At 50.3% G+C, this 21679-nt stretch overlaps 1 protein-coding gene and 1 long non-coding RNA gene across 2 annotated transcripts; both read left to right on the top strand.

The window, feature by feature from the left end:
- Positions 1 to 672: 672 nt before the first annotated feature.
- Positions 673 to 2917, top strand: LOC137154002 (uncharacterized). The gene is made up of 2 exons (XR_010920018.1): positions 673 to 809; positions 2657 to 2917. It is a non-coding gene; the product is annotated as an uncharacterized lncRNA (long non-coding RNA).
- Positions 2918 to 10292: 7375 nt separating this feature from the next.
- XKRX (XK related X-linked) lies at positions 10293 to 20184 on the top strand. Its single transcript, XM_067548403.1, has 3 exons — positions 10293 to 10983; positions 14159 to 14418; positions 18570 to 20184. Exons 1-3 carry the CDS (start codon positions 10649 to 10651, stop codon positions 19313 to 19315), a joined length of 1341 nt encoding a protein of 446 aa, XP_067404504.1. The 5' UTR covers positions 10293 to 10648; the 3' UTR covers positions 19316 to 20184.
- The last annotated feature ends 1495 nt before the right edge of the window (positions 20185 to 21679 follow it).

Below are 21679 nucleotides of genomic sequence, written 5' to 3'. Positions count from 1 at the left end.
CAAGCTGTCCCAAGATTGAAGGCAGATACCAGCAATTCATGGGACCCCTTAACCCTTCCCCCCAATCTTCGGAGACTCACAATAAAATCATGAGAGTTGGCAACTGACCCTAAAATTCCAGGACCAAATCCTAGTCCACTGACATCATCGGGCATTTTGCTACTGGCCTGAATTTGACCGACTGCTTCAGTCTGGGTCAGGTTACACAGTCCAACCTCCTGGCCTTGAGCCATGAGATAAACACCTCTGCCCAGCTTTGGTTTCAATGGGCCGTAGCTATTCGTGGCCACATTCTGCTCTCAGCTACCCCAGTGTAAGCCCGAGTAACTGGGGGGGAGGCAGTGGAGTTATTCCCGATTTGCTTTGGAGTGGGTGAAAGCAGAATGTCTTCAGCAGCCTCCAGGGAGAGGCCTATGGGCTTCAACTCTCCTCTATTGTAGGAGCTGTTCCAGGTTTCCTTGGTAACCGTTGCCAGGTGAGACTGGAGATAGAATTTAGTCCCCGGGTTGATAATAGAAGATGTTCCCCATTAGGGCTGTTACCAAGCTACACGCTGACCAAGAATCTAGTTTGACTGCTAGTGGGCGTCTCCCCCTTGTCACCGCCCACTATGTGATAGAATCAAAGAGGCACGTGAAGGAGCATGCTGGCACCGGAAACGTCAGGGGCTGTTTAGCTTTCAGCCCACAGGTCCTTTAAGAGTCGGCATGTATTTTAAAAATCTCAATGTACATGTGTGCAGTGCTGCATTCCCAGAGGTCCAGTGAACGAGGGGACAGCTGTGAAATTCATAGGACTGAGGAGGAGTGGTGAGTATGGGCAGGCACTAGCGATTTGCTCTGACATGGATTGCCTAGGAACAGTGAGTACTAGTTAGAATGGCCTGTTATCTGGGACTCGTGAAAACTGGCTAGGAAGAGTCCAATTTGATGAGAATTAGCTAGAACAAGACAGGATTAGCTAAGGTTGGGAAGGCTGGTTAGGGTTAATGAGGATTAGCAGTTAAAATCACTCAGTGAGGCTGGGGATTACCTGGCAATGATTAGTGATGATTATAGTCAGCACTGGGTAAGGATTTTTTAAGACTCAGGTAGGTCAGTGAAGACAACAAAAAGGAAAGGCGACCACTTAGCACTATTTAAAAATGTATTGACTGTATCCAGATCTGCTTAGTGGAAGAGTGAGATCTCTTCGCAAGGATCCACATAATACTTTCATGGGATCTGTAGAGAGCAGTGGGGATCTACTCACTATGAGCTCTGCTTGCTGTGTAGTGGGCATCTGGCAGGATTTCCTCCAGTGATTCTAATACTGGCAAAGTAGATGGCAGCTATAATGTTCAGAGGGAGACTTATTTTCTTGAAGTGCCTCTTGTAGTAAATGCCAACAAATCAAAGCAAAACTGTGTGGCAAATATGCGTGGTTAAATAGCACACTGTCCCTTTAAATTCCAGCACAGCTCTGGCTGCTAATGATAAGTCGGATAATGGGGGCTTTAGACTCTGAGAACTAATTACACACAAACACCACATGGTCTGACTGGAATCACAAGATAACTGCTGCCTTTCCAGAGCAAAATCAGATGCTGATGAATCAAGGGCCTTCAACAGCCTGATGCTAGCTGATGAGGAATAGCCTGATCTCGGGCTGTGGTCATAGGAGGAACATTGTCACTAACCCCCATTAGCTGGCAGTAAGTGTACCTTGCATGTAGCACTAGCTAAAGTTCAGCTTGCTATTGGAGACAGGCACCCTGTCCTGGGATACACGCCAGCTTGGCACTGGCACACTGTCAAACAGGGCTAACAGAGCTCTCTTTTCCCTTCAATAGCTTTTTTGAGACACTTTGGGAGGGCGGAGTTAAATTTCCCTTTTGAGCTCTCCTCACGCACATTGCAGTTCTCTTAACTACCATGGATGAAGGAAATCAGGGACCTGAAATCAAGTGCAGAGAGATAAGCAGCTTCCCATGGTATATTCATATTCAGTGTCTGAGAAACACAGCACAGACACTAGTTCATTCCTTATGAAACACAGACATTTAAACACACAGTGACGAGATGGGTAAGAAAACTGACAGGCCTGAAAGAGGTCAGGCAAACAGTCTTCAGCATGGGGAAACAGACAGCAAGAAGAGTAGATTGTTTCCCTTTGATTCCATTGGGATTTCCTGAGGGGCAGGCCAGAGTGATGACACCCATCTGGACTAGAGCGTCACACACTGAGGATGCAGGGATGATTGTTATGTGACTGACATACACAGATACTTGCTTGGGCTAGATTCAGTCGCAATAGGAGAATTAATTCCAACCCATGCTCCATGGAGAGGAGAGAATGTCCAAGCTATCCATTAAGGGCGGCCTTCAGTAAAGCTTGCAGTCCCATCTGCTGGGCAACTGGACTAGGTCTCATAGCAGTTTGCTGGTAGGGGATACGGACTTCCAGTTTTCTGACGCCATTCCAGGAGTTTTGTAGTGTATTTCAAAGAGCAGCGCCTGTTTTTCTGTGAGATGTTTGCTTTATACCCAGTTTTCGTGCTTGGCCTAAATTAAGACAGCAAGCCCATGACAGAGTCAGGACTAGATGCTTTCCTCTAGCTTACCATCTTCCCTTCAGCCAGTTGTCTGTTACCCTTTCTTTCCCATTTCCTACACAGGGAGAAGTTAGCGTGTAATTTCTCTGCGGTAGACACCACTTCACAGAGCTTCTGCTTTTGGGCATGGTGTATATCCCTTTTTTGATCATGGAGATTATGAGCAGCAGTACTGGACCTGAAGGGTTCCTGGGTATGAGAAGGTTAACTTCCACTCAGGCCTCGGTTCCTTCTATGGAGGCCTCCTCTGGCTGTTTGCAGGAATGACAATGGTAGCCAGGGAGGTTTCACACCATCAGGCCCTCTGGGCCCTGAACATGGGCGTGTACTTGGCACGGTTCACCCGACACCTGCTCCTATTGCGGCGTGAGGGAAACCCTGGCGCACATTTATCTCAAGTGCACCAGGTTGCAGCCCCTCTTCCGGCTCCTCCAGAACCTCCTGCTGAGGTTCTGGCTGCACTTCTCACCGCACCTGTTCGTCTACGCACACCCCATCCATGGCCACACAAAGTCACGGGACCTCCTCGTCAACCTCCTCCTCGACTTAGCCAAAATGGCCATCGACAAGACCAGAAGAGGAGACTGGCAGGGGGGGTGCTCTGCGACTGTGGGGCCTACTTCTGTTCCCTTGTGCACTAACGCATCCAGGCAGAGTTCCTCTGAGCAGCATCCGCTGGCTCCCTTGACATCTTCCGGGGGCAGTGGGCGCTTTCTGGGGTTCTCTGCTCAGTGTCCCTTTCTAGTTCCCTTCGTTTAAACCTGTGACCCCCACACCCCTTCCTGGTTTTTTTCATTAGTTGTCCCCCAAAATCAGTTGCATCCCAGGTTCAGTGACTCCTCCCCTTAGGCTGGGGAAGGGGCCTTTAGCAGTGGGTAGGGCACTTCCCAGGTTACAAATAATACAACGAGGTCATTCACAGCCACACTCAGGTTAGCTTCGTGCATTAACAGGGCCACCTAAAGTTAAACCTCCAGGGACCAGATGAATCTGTTAACTGAAGAGACAAACTCTTACTACCTGGTTTATTGTTACAGTGTCACCTGCTGCGTGAACTGGAACTGCAGCAAACTGGACAGAATTTGAATGAATTACAATAAATCCACCAAAATCATCCACATTTCTTGATTTCTTTTAAAAGGCAATTCAGCAAACAAGCAACAGTAAAACTTCTAATGCCTGAGATTTGAGAGAAGCAATGAAATCTCCATCAACATTACTGACTCTCAAATAGCCACATAATATTACCCAAGTGCACACCAAGATATCATCTGCTCAGTATCTAACTGGACACTGACCAGACGCATTTGGCGCCTTTTACATGGGTCCAGCCCCAATGCTGCAGTTGATCCATGGAGTCTCTGACCCCAGGACTCCATGAAGGGGTAAGGTTCTGCTCACACATACCTGATGGCAAGATGGAGGCCTAATGTTGTACAAGACAAAAGAGCAATGCAAAAGTCTCCAGGAAGCTGGAAAGAAAAATCACATCAAAACATTTTTCTAAAGCCATCCTCCTGTAGTGTATGTAACCCAAATATTGCAGCATTCTTTAGTGCAGGGAAACCCTGAGTTGAAAGCAAATGGAAGCAAAAGTAAAACTGACAAATCTATGCTGAAATGCAAAAGCAGCAAAAATCCAGACTCAGTTTAAAAAAAATTGTTCTGTTTTAGTTATCTACCACAGTGCTATTTTGCAAAATAAGTAAAGGGTTTCTGGCTTGCAAATGATTTTGAAGCCACCTTGTACCCTTAGTCACCAGTTTAGCTGGTCTGATCTCTTTAACTGTTCTGAACTCAGAGTTTAAATGTTGTTTTCCTTTGTTTGTTGAATGTTTAATTTGTTAATATTTGGAGATTCCCATTTAATCCAGCTCCCTCAGTCTGAGCTGCTTTTTGCTTCTTTTCAGGGAGTGAAAAGAGAGTTTCAAAACACACCTCCATCAGACCACATAGCCTTAGCTAAATATTTAACCATCCCGCAACACAATTTCTGTTTGCAGAGAGATTCCTGATCCAAAAGGTGGGGGGATGGGAAACCATAACTGTCTGTCTCTCCTTGGAGACCCAGCTGTTTCTACCCCTATTCATGACTATATTTGGAAAGCAGACAGTTTGTTTCTTGGCATGACCCAGTGATTTCCTCCAGTGGTAATGACTTCTTCCGGGTCCTAGTGCAGCAGTGTTTCCAGGCAGAGACACCAAAGAAGGGAGAGCAGCTTACTTTCAAGCAGCATGTGCTCAGCTCTCTGGTCTTTTAGCTCTTTAAGAGCAGCTTCTGTTTTCCATTTACAGAAGCCAAACTGGTAGGCCTGGAATATTTTGAACAGGAGATGTCTATGAAGGTGGAGTCTGCCCCCCCCTAAAATCTTCTCACCACATTTTATACAGAGGGAAAGTAAAGCTCATACAGAGAATTCTGTATTTGGGATTTATATTTAGGATGGGCAGTATTGCCAGTCCCAAATGTTCTGAGATCATCAGTCAGGGCCCAAAAACCATGAGGAACAAATCAAAACACATACACGTTGGATAACCTCAAGGGATAGAAACTTCCCCCCGGTAAATAAAAGCCAAGATTCTCCTATGATCATGAGACTGAGAAAAGGGGCTCTAAGTAAAATGCCAATAGCGTGAGATTTGTGAAAATCAAGAGAGTTGGCAACACTGGAAGGAGGATGGTCTGGTGATTCAGGCCCGGGATTGGGACTTACCAGATCTAGAATCAATTTCCTGTTCTGCTGCAGACTCCTTTGACCTTGGACAAGCCACTTCATCTCTCTGTAAAATGAAGCTAATACTGTCTCCCATGCTGTCTGTCCTGTCTATTTAGATGGTAACCTCTTCAAGGCAAGGCCTGTATTTCACTATAGGTCTGTACAGGGCCTAGCATAATAGACCTCTAAGTGCTCCTGTGATATAAATAAGTAACAATTAGTATCTTTAGAACAGATGATGGGAAAGTTCCTAGAGACCATCCACAAATAACTCTCATAACTGCTTTAGAGCCACGCTAAGCTATGTCTGGGTTTTAGCCCTAACTTTCATGCACAAACTTTATTGATTCTTTATCATCATTTTGTAATTTCTATTGGGACACTTAGGTCACCTCTTGTCCAGGTTGAAATAAGAGTCTCCCTCATCTGTTCCATTGCTAAGATACCTGATGCCAACGTGGCAGTATGCTCATCTTCTCAGAGGCAGTGACCTCTCTTGCAGCATGGCAACTAGCATGGCACACAGCTCTCCAGATGGGAACTAACTCTTGCTTCTCATGGGAATGATTTATTTCTGTTGCCTCCCACTGCTTGCACAATCTCCTTGTTTACTTCTGTCTTATTTTGTACTGCTGCTCTGCAATAAAGACCTTCTCCATAGTAACCTCAAGCGGGTGCACAGATACACATGCATGCCTATCCCATTGATTATAATGGGAGTGCTACGTGGATATGAAAGCAGAATTCAGTTTGAGATCTTATCTTTGTTTACAGTGCTGTTTTATGATCCATCTGTTAAAGCACAAGATTGAGTCAGATGTAGGTTCTGGTCCTGGCTCTGCCACTGACTTGCTGTGTGAACTCGGGCAATTCCCTTAACTTCTCTGTGCCTCAGCTGTAAAATGAGGATGATAATATTAACCTCACAGTAGGGGTTATGCAACTTAATTGGTTAATTCCTGCGAAGTGCTTTGAGATCCTTCTAGAGAAGGCAGCACTGGAGTGCTTATGTGCTTAAGTAATTATATTTAATTGATTTATCAGTAGACATGGAAAGATAGATTCTTAATTGTATGTCTACCTTGAGTTAGGAGAGCTGAGGCATTGCACTGGCAGCTTGCCAGAATCCCTGAGGGTTGCATTTAATTTGCATAAATGGAGTAGATTGCAAGTTGCTCTTATGGTTAATGAAAAGGTGTGGTCATGATTGGCCCCAGCATGCAATGTTGCGTTGGCACTCACATGAAGATGGTGAATTGCATGCTGGGACCAGTCATGTCCACAGGCTGCACCTGTGTGTTGAAAAGAGGGAGCCAGCTGTGCTTTGCTGGGGCATGAATGCCATTGTATTGTGAAGCTATGGCAGCCCCTGAAGACATTTCAGTTCTGTTTGGAGGATAGACACATCAGACTGACTGTCCCACAAGCATGAAGGCAGATAGCAGCCATCCTGTTTCTTATAGAGACCTTTGAGAAGCAGAGTCCCCTAATAAGGTCTAGAGGCAGATACAGAGATGCTGTAGCAGTTTCCCCTATTATAGCCCTTATATAGGTCATTACAGCCATAAGCCAGGACACTAAGGGTCCCATCCAGCCTCCTCTTTCCTCTTCTCTCAGATAGAGAATAGCTCCTTCTGGGGTTTCTGACCTCCTCACACTTGCAGTGCCCCTCATTAGCAGCCTGGTATAGTGCTTCCTAGTGGTGGAGGAGAAAACACTGACCACTTGCTGAAAGCATAATTACTTGTTTAGTACACTACCCTGCTGAACATCACATTCAAAAAGGAGCACAGCAATGAAGTATTCTGATTTCCATGTGTTTCAGAGGGAAAGCCTCTCACAGGAAGGAGATTGCTCCCCAACACCAAACCAAATTCTATTCCCAGCTCTGCTACTGATATGCTTGGCAGCCTTCCTATGCCCCAGTTCCTCCTCTGTAGAATAGGAATAATGCTTACCCATACCTCATAGGGGTTGTAAGGGTTCATGTTTGCAAAGCATAGTGAGGCCTTTGCATGAAGGCTAATATAGAAGGAGCTGGGGTAGAATTAGCAGTGGATACCACATCTTTTTCCTGTGAGTTTGGGTCAGCTCCTTTCAAGCCAGCTTGGCTGTAGGACTGTATGGCAAACAGCTTTTAAAGTCTCCCTAAAATAGGAAAAATTGGCCAATCACAAACATTCCATGGCTGAGTCAGATCTCACACAGCCAATAGGAGATGTCAGCACGTGACCATGGACCATGCTGAACACTCTGGCAGACAATGAGGGTGCATATAGGCTCTGAGGACCTGTGGACAGTTATTGACTAGCCCATGGCAGTATCAGTGCTGGTGCATTCAAAAAGAGGTCGGATCTTTGGGAAAGTAAGGAGCGATCCCTGCCTGAGGTCAGGGACAGGGATACTGGTGCCGGTCTGGGGTTGATGCTATTGGGGAACTGGTCAGGGATACTGAATGGGACATGGGGCTGTGGTGCTTGCCTCCAGCTCCTTCCCCCATCTACAGATGTGAAGTTTCCATAGCTCGAAGCTCTGACTGCGATAATATGGGGCCCCTGACCTGCAGGATGGAGGAAAAGGTCCATTCTGTTGCCTTGTTTCAAATCTGCATCCCCCTATATGAGATGAGGAGCCATCCCATTTGTCCCCAGCGCACAGACATATGGAGACCCTGGGGACACAAAGGAAAACACTGTAATCAGTAGGGGAGTTCAGGTGGGACTGATAGGAATAGCAAGGAGAGGGTGCATGTCAAAAGACTTTTAAGATTTCATCAGTTTCCCATGCTTCCCATTAGCTTATAGGATAAAAGAAAATACCTGCTTTGTTTACTATAGGACTCTACAGGCTGTTGCAGAGGCCAGCTGCTCCTGCCCACCTAATCTTACCTAAAATGCTAGCTGTAGCCATGACTTCTCAATAACATCCCCTCCCACACAGCCTCCCCTTATCTAGAGAACAGCTGTGCTCACACACACTTAATACAGAATCTGGTTACATCCATGACCCCTCAGCCACCCTTCCCCTCACCAAGAATCCAACTCTGGAAATAGGTCTAATCTCGTGTGCATTAGAAGGATCCCCACTTTTCTGCCTTCTGCTTCCTAGGCAGCAAGCAACCTCCCCACCCCCATTCTGGTCTCAGGTGGGTGGGAACAAAGATCTGAGAGCGATCTGCTGAGCTCTGCTCACATATGCTTCTGTGGGCTGATCATTTATCTTCCTTCCTCCTTTGCCATGCACAGGAAGGGGGTGCAGAGAATGGCAGAGAGCAGGAGGAATATAACTTAAGGGCCTAGCTGGGGTCTTCAGGGTAGCATCAGCCCAGTTCACAGAGGAAAGCAGCAAGCATGTGGAGAGTAGCTCTGCAGCCATAATCACAACCAGGTTTTCAAAAGAGCTTTGTGCACCCAACATGCTAAATGCTTTTGAAAATCTAGTCCATAATATCTAGGACAATGGTGCAAAACACCTGGCCGGGGAACCAGATCCGACTACTTGATGCATTTATACGGGCTGCACCATTTATGGTGATTCTGCAGAATCTCAGGTTTCATCCAAAAAAGTTTTTGGCCCTCACAATTGCAAAGAAAACCCTCCAAACACAAAGGGAGCATAACCAATGCAGCCTGGACTTCCTGGGTCTGCAGACAGTCTGCACATGATCGCCCTGCCTCCTCCGGCGAAGCTGACACTAAAGCCTTCACAGGCTTGCGCCTTACCGGTCGGCATTAACTATTTCACTGCTGATCATTTGTGGTGGGTGGGATGGAGAAGGGGGCGTAAAGCCCGGGGGTGGGAAGTGAGAGTTGCTGCAGCAAAGCAAAGGCAGAGGGAAGGAAGCAGAGGCACAAGGCCAGGGAGGAGCGGGGCAGTACTAGCTGTGGCCCCGGGGTGAGTGTAGGGCTCCTCGCCCAGGTGCTGAATGCAGCAAGGCACTGAGTGAATAACGCGGGGGATGAGGCGGAGGGACCATCTCCCTACATTGTGTCTTGGGCTCTGTGCCCGCGCCCCATTAACATCCCGGGGGGCACACTGGGGACTCCCTGCGGGCAGCGTGGGCTCCCCAGTCTGTTCCCCGCCATGATTTCCGATGGCGCCGAGCCGAGCCAGGCTGCCCGCGGGGACGGGCGCTAGGACCCGGGCACCCGGAGGCGCTCACACCTGCTCGGCCACATCAGCTGGGGCGAAGCGAGCACCGCGGCCGGGGAGGACCCGGGCGACTGACCGGCCGGGCGCTGTCCTGGCCCTGGTCCTGCCCCCTGCCCGCAGAGCGCGCCGCGGTTGGCCTCGCTGGGCGGGGCGGAGCGGGGCGGGCAGCCTCGCCCGAGGTGCCCGCCTGCGCCCGGGAGGGGGCCTGGTCCCCGCGCGGTGCCGGGGAGGGTGAGCGAGCGATCGGCGGGTGGCTCCTGCCCAGTCCTGCCGTGCGTGCCCGGCCCGAGCTGCCCCGCGCTCAGCCCGTCTCTCCTCCTCCGCAGAGCCGCCGCCTCCGCCCCCCGAGCGGCCAGTCTCCGGTGAGCGCCGCCACCAGCTCCCCGCCGGGGCACACGGAGCCCGCGAGTCCGGGCAGCGGCATGCGGCTGGCTGTGGACCCGGAGAGCCCGCCCGGCGCTGCTGCGAGCCGGGCGCAGCCTGCAGACGTCCGCCGGGCCCGCTGCATGCCGAGCCGTCCAGCGCCGAGACAGCGACACCTGCACAGCGCCGTCTAGGACGGGACCCGCAACCGCTCCCTCCCGGCAGCGCCCTGCCCTGGACCCGAGCAGCAGCAGCTTCCCCGCTTGGACCGCGCTTGGCGCAACCTCTTGGCGCTGCATGGACCCCGGCTGACGGTCCCCTGAACTGCCGCCGCCCTCCTGGTGCTGGGGGCTCCTACCCGGCTGCGGGACAAGAGCCAGCAGTGCGGTTTCCTCAGGTGTACCGTTCGCTTCTTTCTCTTTTTAACAGACGCCCAGCCAGCTCTCCCCGGCCATCCTCTTCAGCTCACCATTAGCGACCAGCCAGTCATTGCCGGTGCCCTATGGGGGGTGAAAGTAGCCTGGCTCTGGGGTGGATGTGTGGAAGTTTTACAAACCAGGCTATTTTGTAGACTGATTCAACTCACATTACACTTGGAAGCAAAACAAAAACAAAAACAGAGAAGCTGGATTTTCCCCTTTTGTAGCAAGCTGCATCCCAAAGTCTGAGGACCCTTTGAACAAAGATGGGCCTTAAAAGCCCCTGGGCTGGACAGGGCTAACTCATCACTGCATTAAACACATTTAGGACTTCTGGGGCTCAAGGAAGCGGTTGGGGAGACAAGCTCAGAGCTGACAAGACAGGAGAGGCTGGGGGTCCAAGGATGGACAGCATGTGCGAGGGTCCCATCGGGGAATGTTCAGACCAACCCCCACTTGAAGAAAAAACAGGAGAGCCCTCCGTGCCCCCCAAGGCAAAGCCACCATTCAGTATCATCTTCTCCACACTTCTCTTCTGTGGCGAGTGCGTGGCTGCTGGGATCCTGTGTTCCTCCTACAGTCACTCGGATGATCACTTCTGGCTGGCGCTGACTATTTTCTTCATGCTGTGTCCATCCATCATGGTCCAGCTGACCCTCATTTTTGTCCACAGGGATTTGACCAGTGACAAGCCACTGGTACTACTGATGCACATTCTACAGTTGGGGCCTGTCATCAGGTGAGCAGCAGGAATACCGCCACCCCCCTGTAATACATACCCCTTCCCCAGTCCCACTGAACCAGAACTGAGATGAGCTGCTCCCTGAGTCAGCCAGCTCACTGCACATTGACTGTGTCCCAGGGACATTGTGTTGACGAGGGAAGCTCCTTGGTCAGAATCCTTGTAGGGGACCACTGGCTGGCCTTTACAGTGCTACCGTTAAAGAATTATTGTTTGTACAGTGCTTTGTCAGTGCAAAGCATTATTAGGGCTAATATTGCTGTTCCTAGAGAGGCACTCTCAGGAGGAGTGTAGCAGCAGCTGTGACCGTGGGAAAGCTCTTTGCTGTCCCAGTCCCTGTGGAGAGAGGTGTAGATAGATGGTGAGAAGATAGAGGAGCTCCTGGGTACTTCTCTAGGGTACATGTTAGCCACAGGGGCCAGGGGCTCAGAGCTACTGTATTTGGTTCCTCCTGCCTTATGCAGGAGATTGCAACCAGTTTCCTCCTGCCCACAGCAAGTCAAGAGTAGTTATGAAAGGTCAAGTAAATAAACTAGTTTTAGGCTTGGATTCAACTCCTTTACAAAGAGTAGGTTTAGCAAAACCTCATGTGGCTGAGACACTTCATTATCCCAAAATAATTCCTGTTTTCTCTCTCCCCCTCTTCTACCCACATGGACAGATTCAGAGGAATAAAGCCCTGGTGATTTCCTCTTTGCCACCTAAACCCCAATGGAAATAAAACACAGGAGCTTCCTACCCAGTCACCTCCCCCAAAGTCAGTGGCCACTGGAACCCACCCAGGCAGCAGCTTCCTGCCCCACCCTCCCCAGGCTAAAGGCTTTTACTGTCTTTCTGTAATGGGAGGTCTGGAGTGAATGTGTCTCCAACCATGTTCTCAGCACCCAGCCTCTCTAACAAAGGCTCCTTTTGCCTGATTGTTTTTTGTACTTCCCCTCTGAGTTAGTTGGCCTCGCTAAGAGACAGGGAATTGGCTTATGAAGTCTTTTTGCAGTAGCAGCTGTATGGCACAGGGGTGAAAATCTCTTGCTGGGGCTGTTCCAGAGCGGAGATGAGAATAAGATGTGGCTGGAGATCCTGTCTCCGACTGAGGGAAGGAAGCTGTCACCTAGGGTTTGATGCTGTGGGAGGGATGAGAGGGGGAGACATGGGATAGAGAAGGGAAGAGTGTTGGTGCAAATGAGTGAGTGCTGAAACTGAAAAACCCTAGCAGACACCCAGGGAGAGATGCTCAGGCTGCTGTAGCCCTAGGCCCAAGGGGGAGAGGAGGAGCTGGCTGCAGTAACCTGGGATGGAAGAAGCCTAAGTCTCATTCCTAGAGGATGACTGTGATGCCTCCTTCCAGACAGGAATGCTCCCCTCCCAGTGTTAGCTCTGCCTTCGCCAGCAAGACGGCCTGTTTTTACATACCGTAGGTTGTGGGAAAGCCACGCTGGCTGCATCAGAGCTCACTACAGAAATAATAAAGCTTTTAAAACCAGTTTCTGTTTCCAGCTGGCACCTGGGGAGGGTGTCTATCTGGCTGGCTCCCACTTTGCCCTGGTTGGGACACAGATGATGTTTAGGTGTCTCTGTGGCGAATTCTTGGGAAGGAGATAAGCAGGACAATATGGAGTATCTAGCTGGCATCTAAACAACTAACTCAGAGCCCTCCCCTTCATACTGAGCCCACTAACCCCCCGAGTTTGGAGCTGTTAAGGCTACATCCTTGGACAAGAAGCAAAGAATGGAGGCTTAACGGAGTGTCCCTCAGCCTGTGATGCTTCCATTCTAATGGGATAACACTCTCCTTGACTGAATATCCAGGCTTTTTGAGGACTTCCCTCAGGCCATTTGATCAGGCTTGGACAGAGTTTTTTTTAAGGCTAAATTTCCATTGCCACTTTCAACAGTAGCATAACTTGGACTAGGGCGTAGAGGCCACCTGCAGGCCTCTCTGATCTTGCACCAAATGCCTAACTCTGTCTGTCTGCATGAAAGCACATAGCAGGGTTTCTCTACAACAGGACGATGCTGAAAATGGCCCCCATCCATTTCAGCAGCGAAAGGCCAAATGTGGAGCACCTGTAATGCCGTCTATTGTGATGTCTGCAGGCACTTGGCAATAGTAAGAGGGGCCTCGCAACATTTCCAGAGTTGTCTGGTTCATGCAAACCCTTTCAAGCCAAACTGCTGAGTCTCACCTGGTTTCATTGAGTCATAAATTGGCTCTGGCTCACTGGAATCTGGTCCTTTCAGATGAATGTGGCTTTAGTTCAGAGTTTGAAACAGAGCATGTAACCAGGCGAGGCTCAGGTCCCATAGGAGAAGTGGTGCAGCGATCTAATTCCATCTTGGTCTGAAAAATGGCGATTTCTCTTGTACGACTGATTGTCCTAATACAGTTTTCCACGGTCGTTCACAGAGCACATAGTTTCCGAGCAGAAGCCAAACACATGTAGGAGTTAGAGAAATGGTTTGCCGAAGAGAACTTTCTCTCATACTTATTCCCCTAGTCCCCAATGATTTTGCTGGATTTGGACAGTTCATGAGACTTGGAGGGGCTGGAGTTCAAAATACAGAACTGTCCCTTCCAAGTGCTGGGAGCAACAAAATGGGGATTTCCAAAGAAACCAAGTGTCAGATTGAATATTTCAAAGATGTACTGTGTAAGAAGGATCTCCAGGGCTAGCAAAACCAACAGTAAAGTACCACACAACATAAATAGAAGGACTTTCCCCCTCCCCCCCCCCCAACCTTTCCCTTACTGTAAGGGGGACAGAGAGGACTTAGCTGAGGCAAAGACTCCAGGGTACCTAGTCTTTGGGCTGAAGTAAATGAAATACAATGCTTGTACAATACCCCTGGGGAGAAAACGCCAGGCTGCCAGAGCTATCATGCCAATAGGGTAGGAGGGGGATCTCACTCACACACACTTTTTATCCTGATCTTTTCAAGCACTGCAGCAGAGCAAAGTGCGTTTTGGGGATGCATGTTACCCACAATGCAAATACGATGCCCTGCCCCCAGTTTGTGAACAGGGTCACCATTTGCCTTACTCCCCGTCACTAGTCTTGCTAAACTGCTTGAGTGGGATCCGCAACGTCCTGCTGGGGAGGATGCAGAGGAGCATGAGGGGGTCCCTGGTGAGAGTGCAGGCTGGTTGAGTTGATGGGCTGCTTTGTCTGTACAGGTGCATGGAGGCCCTGGTGGTTTACTGCTGCTCGGGCCGGCAGGAGGAGCCATACGTCACCATCACCCGCAAGAAGAAGCTCAGGAAGGGCTGTGAGGTGGAGCTGGAGCAGGAGGTCGGCCACTCGGTCCGCAAGCTGGTCACACACCGCAATGCCTTCAAGCGCATGGCAGTGATCCAGGCCTTCCTGGGCTCCACTCCGCAGCTCACGCTGCAGCTGTACATCAGCGTCATCGAGAAGTATGTCCCCACTGCCAGAGGTAAAAGAGGAAGGGGGTAGCGTGGGGCACGACAAGTGAGGCTCAAGGGGCAGGCCCAGAAGTTTCAGTGCTTATCCACATCTGTCAGGGCTGCAAATATACAGCGGAAGCCTCATAAGGATAGGCTAAGTCCTCTAGTTCAGCCACCTCTGGGACTGAAGGTGACAGCTGTTTACTAGCACATAGCGATGCTGCTCCACACTTTGGGAGAGCAGGTGGAGAGTGTCCAAATGACACTACAGGGGAATGTTCAGGTAGCAAGCTCAGACTTGTGGATAAGAAGTGGAGCCTGTTTCAGACCAGAGAAAAGCTCCATGGCAGACAGGGCAGCACACAGCTGAACAGGATGTGCTAGGCACTGGCTCATGCAGCTAAGATCTGAGTCTTCTAAGCTTGATCTATCACCCCAAAAAGGTGTGATCTCTCTAGTTCAGTCCCTGGCTTATTGTCCATGCAGGACTCTACACTCTCTAGAGAAGAGTAAGCCCCATGAGGAGAGGGAAGGATGGTCTAGTGGGTAGGGCACTGGCATGGGGGCTCAGGACCTCTGCTTTCCCCATCTCAGTCACAAACTACCAGTGTGACCTTACACAATCTACCCTGTGCCTCAGTTCCCCAACAGTATGTTGAGGATAATACCTCCCTACCCCATAGGGGTGTTGGGAGGCTAAAATCCATGTACGAATGTGGGGTGCTGTGATACTGTGGTGATGAGGGCTATAAAAGTAGATCCACTAGTGAGGTAGGGCTTTAACAGGCTCCTTTCCTGTGACGTTATTTCCTCTGTCTCCTTTGGAAGCTGCTTCCAATCCAGAGCTCATCTTACTGTTACTTTTTTTTCCCAATCTATTTTTAAAAAAAAATCCGTAGTCACATTTAAATCATGCCACACGGTCTGTTCTTGCTGGTGCAGCTTCGTCTTAGATACTTTTTCCATGGACATCATATAAATGTAACTAAAGCTCTTAGAATCCAGGCAAGGGAACAGACCACAAACCAAAATAAACCTTAATTTAAGCTAATAGTAGAAATGATGAGAAGGAAATTGTAAATTAGAAATAGCAACTGATTGAATAAAACCCAGTGAGTGCTGTGTTTAGTGACTTCCTGCTTAGAAAGGCCTGAGAGCTACCATCTCACAGACTCATTTACTCCAATTAGAAGGTGAGCTCCTCACTCATGCTTTGCGTCTTTTGTGCTGCATAAAAGGGCAGGAGCATTGTAAAGAGGCCCTAAAAGCCCTACTTCCAGCATGGATTGATCCCCCTGGCATGGGCACTGTGGAAGATAAGGCTACCTCCCAGGACCCCCTTGCAAGGGGCAGGAGGGGTGTGCAGGGTGAGGCCACTTCTTGCATCACTGGGGAGATTTTGGGGAGGCTATGGTGACTAAGAGAGGCTCCCAGAGCTGTCTCCTCCATGGCCCTTTCCAGCCCCTGCACTGGTCCAGGACTGGGAGGAAACAAAGGTGGCTTAAAACCACCATAACCCACCCACCGCAGGCTTCAAGTGCCATGCAGCTCCTCTGAGAGGCAGAGGTTGTGTGAGCCACGCCCTCCACCTCTGTGTAATCTCATCACAGTCGTGATTCTTTCTGACTAAGGCCCCAAATCAAGAAAGTGTTTAAGTGCTTTTCTGGCTGGGAGTGCTTTCCTAACTCAGGGTCTTATACGCTAACTGGAGCAGTAGCACCTGAATCAGCCCTGAAAACTGTCAAGCAGTGCCTGAAATAAAAAGTTTATTAGTTTATATAATAGTGATTTTATGAAAAAGGCTGGTTCTTGCAGATGTGTATGCAGGTGCTTAACTTTACAAATTAGTAGTCCCCCTGGTCCAGATCCTTGGCTGGTGTGAATCTTTGTAGCCCCATTGACTTAGCAGCGCTTTTGATTTACACTAGCCAGAGATCTGGGCCATATATTTCAAATGGATTGCTCCCATGAGTAAAGTTAAACATGGACGTGACAAGGACTGGTAAAGTGAATTGGATTTGGGTAGGGAAGATGATCTCATGGGAAAGGTGCAGGCCAGGAAGGGAGGAGACCTAGGTCCTCATGTGGCTCTACCATAGATTTCCCATGTGACCTACAGCATGCTCTTTAACCCATGACTCAGTTTGCCTCATCTATAAAATGGAAACAACAGCATGTCGCTACCTCCTGCAGGTGTGGTGAGGCTAGATTAATTAATGTTTGGGAAGTGCTGGGAGATCTGCTGAAGGAAGACGCTCTAGAAGCACAAAGTAGTAGTATTGTGTCTATGCCTACTCTTCTTAAAATCAAAGGGAGGTTTTCCATTGACAGAGCAGGATTGACACATAATCAGTAAACGTGTAAACCAAGTTTTCCAATCCTTCACGTAAATAAACAATGTAACCTCCTAGTGTACCTGTGATACAAAACTGATATTTATCACTAGTTTACATAAGAGTTTACTAGCTCAGAAAGTGCAGATTTCCACTGCTGTGTATGTCACACATGCCTTAAGCTTCTAAACACCTACACACCCAAAGGGGCGTGAATTAATGGGAGAATGACACCCAGTTTCCACTGATCTTCATGTCCACGTGCAATTTAAAGTTTCATGCAACGAGCAGAATTCCAGGTCACAAATACCGCAGTGCCTGCTGCTTCCCAGGAAGGAAGAGGAGATAATTCACAAAGCACAGAAAGAAACCCTCCTTTTCATTCCCTGAGGCCCATAGTCCCTCTGTAGCGGTCAAACACTCTGGGTCCCACACTGGGGTCCATCCATGAGGAGTTGCTGGTGGTTTATAGAGAGCTCACTAACCACACTGTGCCGGCTGCTTTCCTTGCAGGACAGCTAAAAACACCTTTTCCCTTTCTACGCATGCTTTTCTATGTAAGCTAGTGCCATAGTTGCCCAGAGATGCTGTGTGATCATGAATGTGAGGGCAGGCATCCACTAGAACGTCTCCATTAAGGTGTGACCCACCCTGTGAAAATGGTTAAGAAGCTCTGGAATAAAGCCTGTAGCCATTTCAGCAACAGATGCAGGAAAGTAACCCTAGCTCAGGGATTTGCATAGGAAGCTTCTCCGCACATCAGCTTGAACCTACATGCCACCATAGCAAATACACCATTTACTCCTTACACCTGAGATCAAAAGCAAATTTTCCTTTATGGCTGCAGCACAGTTTCCCTGCCCAGGCTGAACTAGAGTGACCAGCTACATTTCCTGTACATAAAGGGAGACTTTATAACACAGAGGACAAAGCTTACCCTTCCCACACGTACTACAGTACATTGATATCAGAGTTTAATCCTTTGCCTGGCTACTGCTGAAACATGAGACAAAGCGTGTCCAGCATTGATTTGCTATTGCTCATAGGACATTAGTCACTACGTAAGGGTGGACAGAGACTTGCTTAAACATAACTCTCCTAGCAAAAACTGTGTCAGAGAGTGCCCCTTGGCAAGTCGGCAGCCAGGTTTCCAGCTGTGTGAGATGCGGATCTGGACAACCCCAGACTTTTACCCTAACTCAGTGGTCTTCAGCCAAATTCAGGCCTAGCTGATGAAAGGGCAGCCCTGGCTCTGGGCCTGCTGGCATCTGGGCTCAGTTCAAGCTTCTTTCTGGGGTTTGTTAGCTATCTGGATAAGTGGGGTGGGGCAAGGGGTGGGCAGGACATTAGACTGCTGCTGAGCACCCATTAAGTCAGCAGTTAAGAAGGAATGCAGATGTTCCCACTTACCCTGGGCAGAAGAGGGCAGTGGGTGGCTGCAGTTGTAGATAAAGAAACAGGAAAGAGACTCGCTGGACGGATTTAGGGCATGCAGGACATACTGTCTTCGCCAGGCCCTGTTCTCAGCTGGGACATACCTTTCCCATTTGGGATCTGCTGCTAACCAGACTGTTTCCATCACTCACCTGCAGCTGCTGCAGGTCCTTGCTCCTGCCTGCCCCAAGCCATTCCTCCCCTGCCCCTTGCCTGCTTCCAGCCCCTTTCACACCCACTGTGAGCCGCTCCTCCCCAGCAACCATGCTAAGCCCCTGCCTCCCCGAGACTTTTGTGCCTTACCCAGGGTACTTGGACAGAGGAGAAGGCCTGGGCTAGAGCAGTATGTGTGCGTTGCTCTGTGTAACCCTCTAACTACCCACAGTCACCACCTTCCCTTCCCTCCCCTGCAGCAGTCCTGATGGGCATTTGCCTGGTATCGGTCACCTATGGGGCGCTGGTTTGCAACATCCTGGCCATCCAGATAAAATACGATGACTACAAGGTCCAGCTACGGCCGGTGGCGTTCATCTGTATCGTCCTGTGGCGCAGCCTGGAGATCTCCACCCGTGTGGCTGTCCTGGTGCTCTTCTGCAGCGTCTTCAAGCACTGGATCATCCCCATTATCCTGGCCAACCTGCTGATCCTCTTCTTTCTGCCGTGGGTGCAGTTCTGGTGTAGTGGTGCCCAGCTGCCCGACAACGTCGAGAAGAACTTTAGCCGGGTGGGCACCGTGGCGGTGCTGTGCTCCATCACCCTGCTGTACGCTGGCATCAACATATTCTGCTGGTCGGCTGTGCAGCTGAAGCTGGCTGACCGGGACCTGATAGACAAGGCCCAGAACTGGGGCCGGCTGGCCATGTACTACGGTGTGCGGCTGGTGGAGAATGCTGTCCTACTTATCCTCTGGTACCTCTTCAGAACAGACGTGTTTGAGTACATCTGCACCCCGCTGCTGGTGCTGCAGTTGCTGGTGGGCTACTGCCTGGCGATCTGCTTCATGCTCTTCTTCTTCCAGTACCTGCACCCGTGCCGCCAGCTCTTCCGGCGCAATGTCTCGGACTTCCTGCAGTGCGCCTGCTGCCAGCAGAGGGCGCCAGTCGAGCCCAGGCAGCTCGATGCACCCTGCGAGCCTGGCGTGAGGCACAGCATCGTCTGACGTGCACAGCAGAGGGAAGGGGCTGGCCCAAAAAATCCAAACCAAGGCGGTTGCCGATGTCAGTGACTGATAGAAAGTACTTGCCTGGCTCTTGCAAGGTGTCAAGCCGTGACACGTGCCTGTTTACAGGCAGAACGGGGGGCAGCCAGTCAGCAAAGCTGTGATTTATAAAGAGGAGCAGCCAGGCAGGCCTCAGGGGGCCTCATCACCAGCCAGGAGCACAAAGCGGGTCTGAGCTGAGCAGGCACCGAGGGCAGAATTCTCCTGTGCCGCCCACACGGCAGATCTCTGCGCTCTGATGTCACGGGGTCTCTGGTGCCCGTGGACCCACTGCAGGCTGTGACGGGAGAGGAGACTCCCACTGCTCTGCGCTCTGCTCCTCCTGCACACAGGTGTGTCAAGCAGAAGGGGCAAGTTCAGTCTCCATTATGACACCCAGCCTGCATGAGTCATGTGCACACACTCATCCCCACCCCCACCCCCTAACTTGACAGGGGAGCCCTTATTTGGGGCAGGAGGGGAGTCGAGTCCCTGACTGGCTGCTCTTCCAGGGCTCCCCTCCCCACCAATGGTGCACCACAACTTGGATGGCAGCGTCCACCCTCTGCTGCCACGACAGGAGAGTTCCATCTCCCAGTAGGTCCATGCACCCCGGGACACCCTTGCTGCTCTGTGCCTTTGGTTGGCACTGCACTTCTCAGCTGTGCTTTGGCAGAAGGGACGTTGCTTGTGACTGGGCCCCGTCTAAGCCCATTACCCGTGCTATCTCACTGGTTATTGCTGTACATTTGTTGAGCTCACCAAGGAAGAATGTTGATGTTGACCTGGTGGGAAACGTTCTGTGTTTTAAAGGAATTGGTGTCCCTTTGGGTCTGGCTTCTGTCTCTTCTTGTCTTTGGCGAGCAGCATCAGATGGTTGGGTCTGAAGAGGCTCAGAGCTCCTGCGACTCATGCTCAATGGGTGGAGATCAGAGGAATTTTCCTCCTCCCTGCTCCTGGGCTCTAACTGTTCGGTAGTGCCCAGTTAGGTGTGTTATTCCTTTCTCTGGGGCTTGTGGTATTGTTTGCTAGGTACGTTACACCTAGAGTTGCCTCCAGCCTGAACACTGGATCCTCCCCCTTCGTCCTCTGAGAAAGTCTGGATCCAGACCTGAGTAGCATGGCCCATCTCCAAGACGGAAGCCTGAAAGGCCCCTGAATTCTCCGGAGTCTGGCTTCGAGGGTCCCTCATTTCCATGTCCAATTGCAACCTACTATTTTACTAGCTTCCCTCCTCTAGCTGTTTGCTAAACAAATCTCTGGAGGGAGGAGCTGCCTCTCCAGGGAGAAGTGGGGAATGCCTGTGCAGTCTCATGTTTGCAGTGGAGATCAGAGACCATCACTGAAATGCTGGCATTACTGTCCCTGGCCCAAGGGAGGAGTCCCCTGGAGCAGAGAAATAGATCAAGTACATCTCATGCCTTAGAGCACGGCATCCAGCGTTTGGGTGCACGGAGGGCCTTGTCTATAATATACATGGCAGTATAGCCCTGAGCCTATGCAGCAGCTGTCCTGGAGGTCAGAGGAAGCCTGAGAGAACACCTCTGTGTTACTAGGGCTCTGCAAGGGAAGGATAGCACTACACACACTCCCGCCTAGTCACGGTGCTCTCACCTAGCACTGAACATCGGCCCTGACTGCTGGTGGGCAGGAAATATCGAAAGCAGGGCTGGACAAACAAGACCAGCCTTGTAAGCCAAACCTACTTGCCCTCAGTCCTGGCTGACTTGGCCTCTTCACAGAGGCACAGGCAGGAGAGAACAAGGGACAGCAGGATCCAGCTCTGCTCTGTGAACATTTTTTGCCCTAGCTGTGGCAGGTGTAGAAACTTTCCTGCTGGGGCTGACATGCAGGACGTTACTCCCACCAGATGGCAATACAGGCAGCACCTGGAGAGCTAAGCCAGCGAAGGAGGGAGGTTTTTCCCTGAATGCGCGGTAACTCTGAGAACCCTGGAAGGAAGTGTTGCTACCGAAGGGTGTGGAGGAATTGCTAACCTGCATAACCTGTTCCTCTGAGCACAGTGAGACAAAACAAACAAAGACAGGCAGCGTAACTGTGCAGGCAGCAGTTGCTACACAGACTGTCACCACATCCAGTTTAGTCTTTTCTGTTGCATAAACATGGCATGATACTAATGAGAGGGTTGTGTCTCAGTTCGGGGGGGGGGGGGGGGGGGGAAGGCACAGATAAGAGAGTTTCGTCCAGCAAAACCAGTCCAGCACGGAGAAGGCTGATTAGCCAACATGATGGGAACTCTATCGGAGGCCCAAGCAATTAGTTAAATGCAAGGGATTTCCACAGCCAACCCTGAGCGTTCTGCAC

Source organism: Emydura macquarii, unplaced genomic scaffold (genome assembly GCF_026122565.2).
Source record: "Emydura macquarii macquarii isolate MOO-44397 ecotype Brisbane River unplaced genomic scaffold, CSIRO-AGI_Emac_v2 contig_1253, whole genome shotgun sequence".
Lineage (NCBI taxonomy): Eukaryota > Metazoa > Chordata > Testudines > Chelidae > Emydura > Emydura macquarii.
Note: the sequence above shows the minus strand (reverse complement) of the source record. Positions and strands in the feature narration are given on the sequence as shown.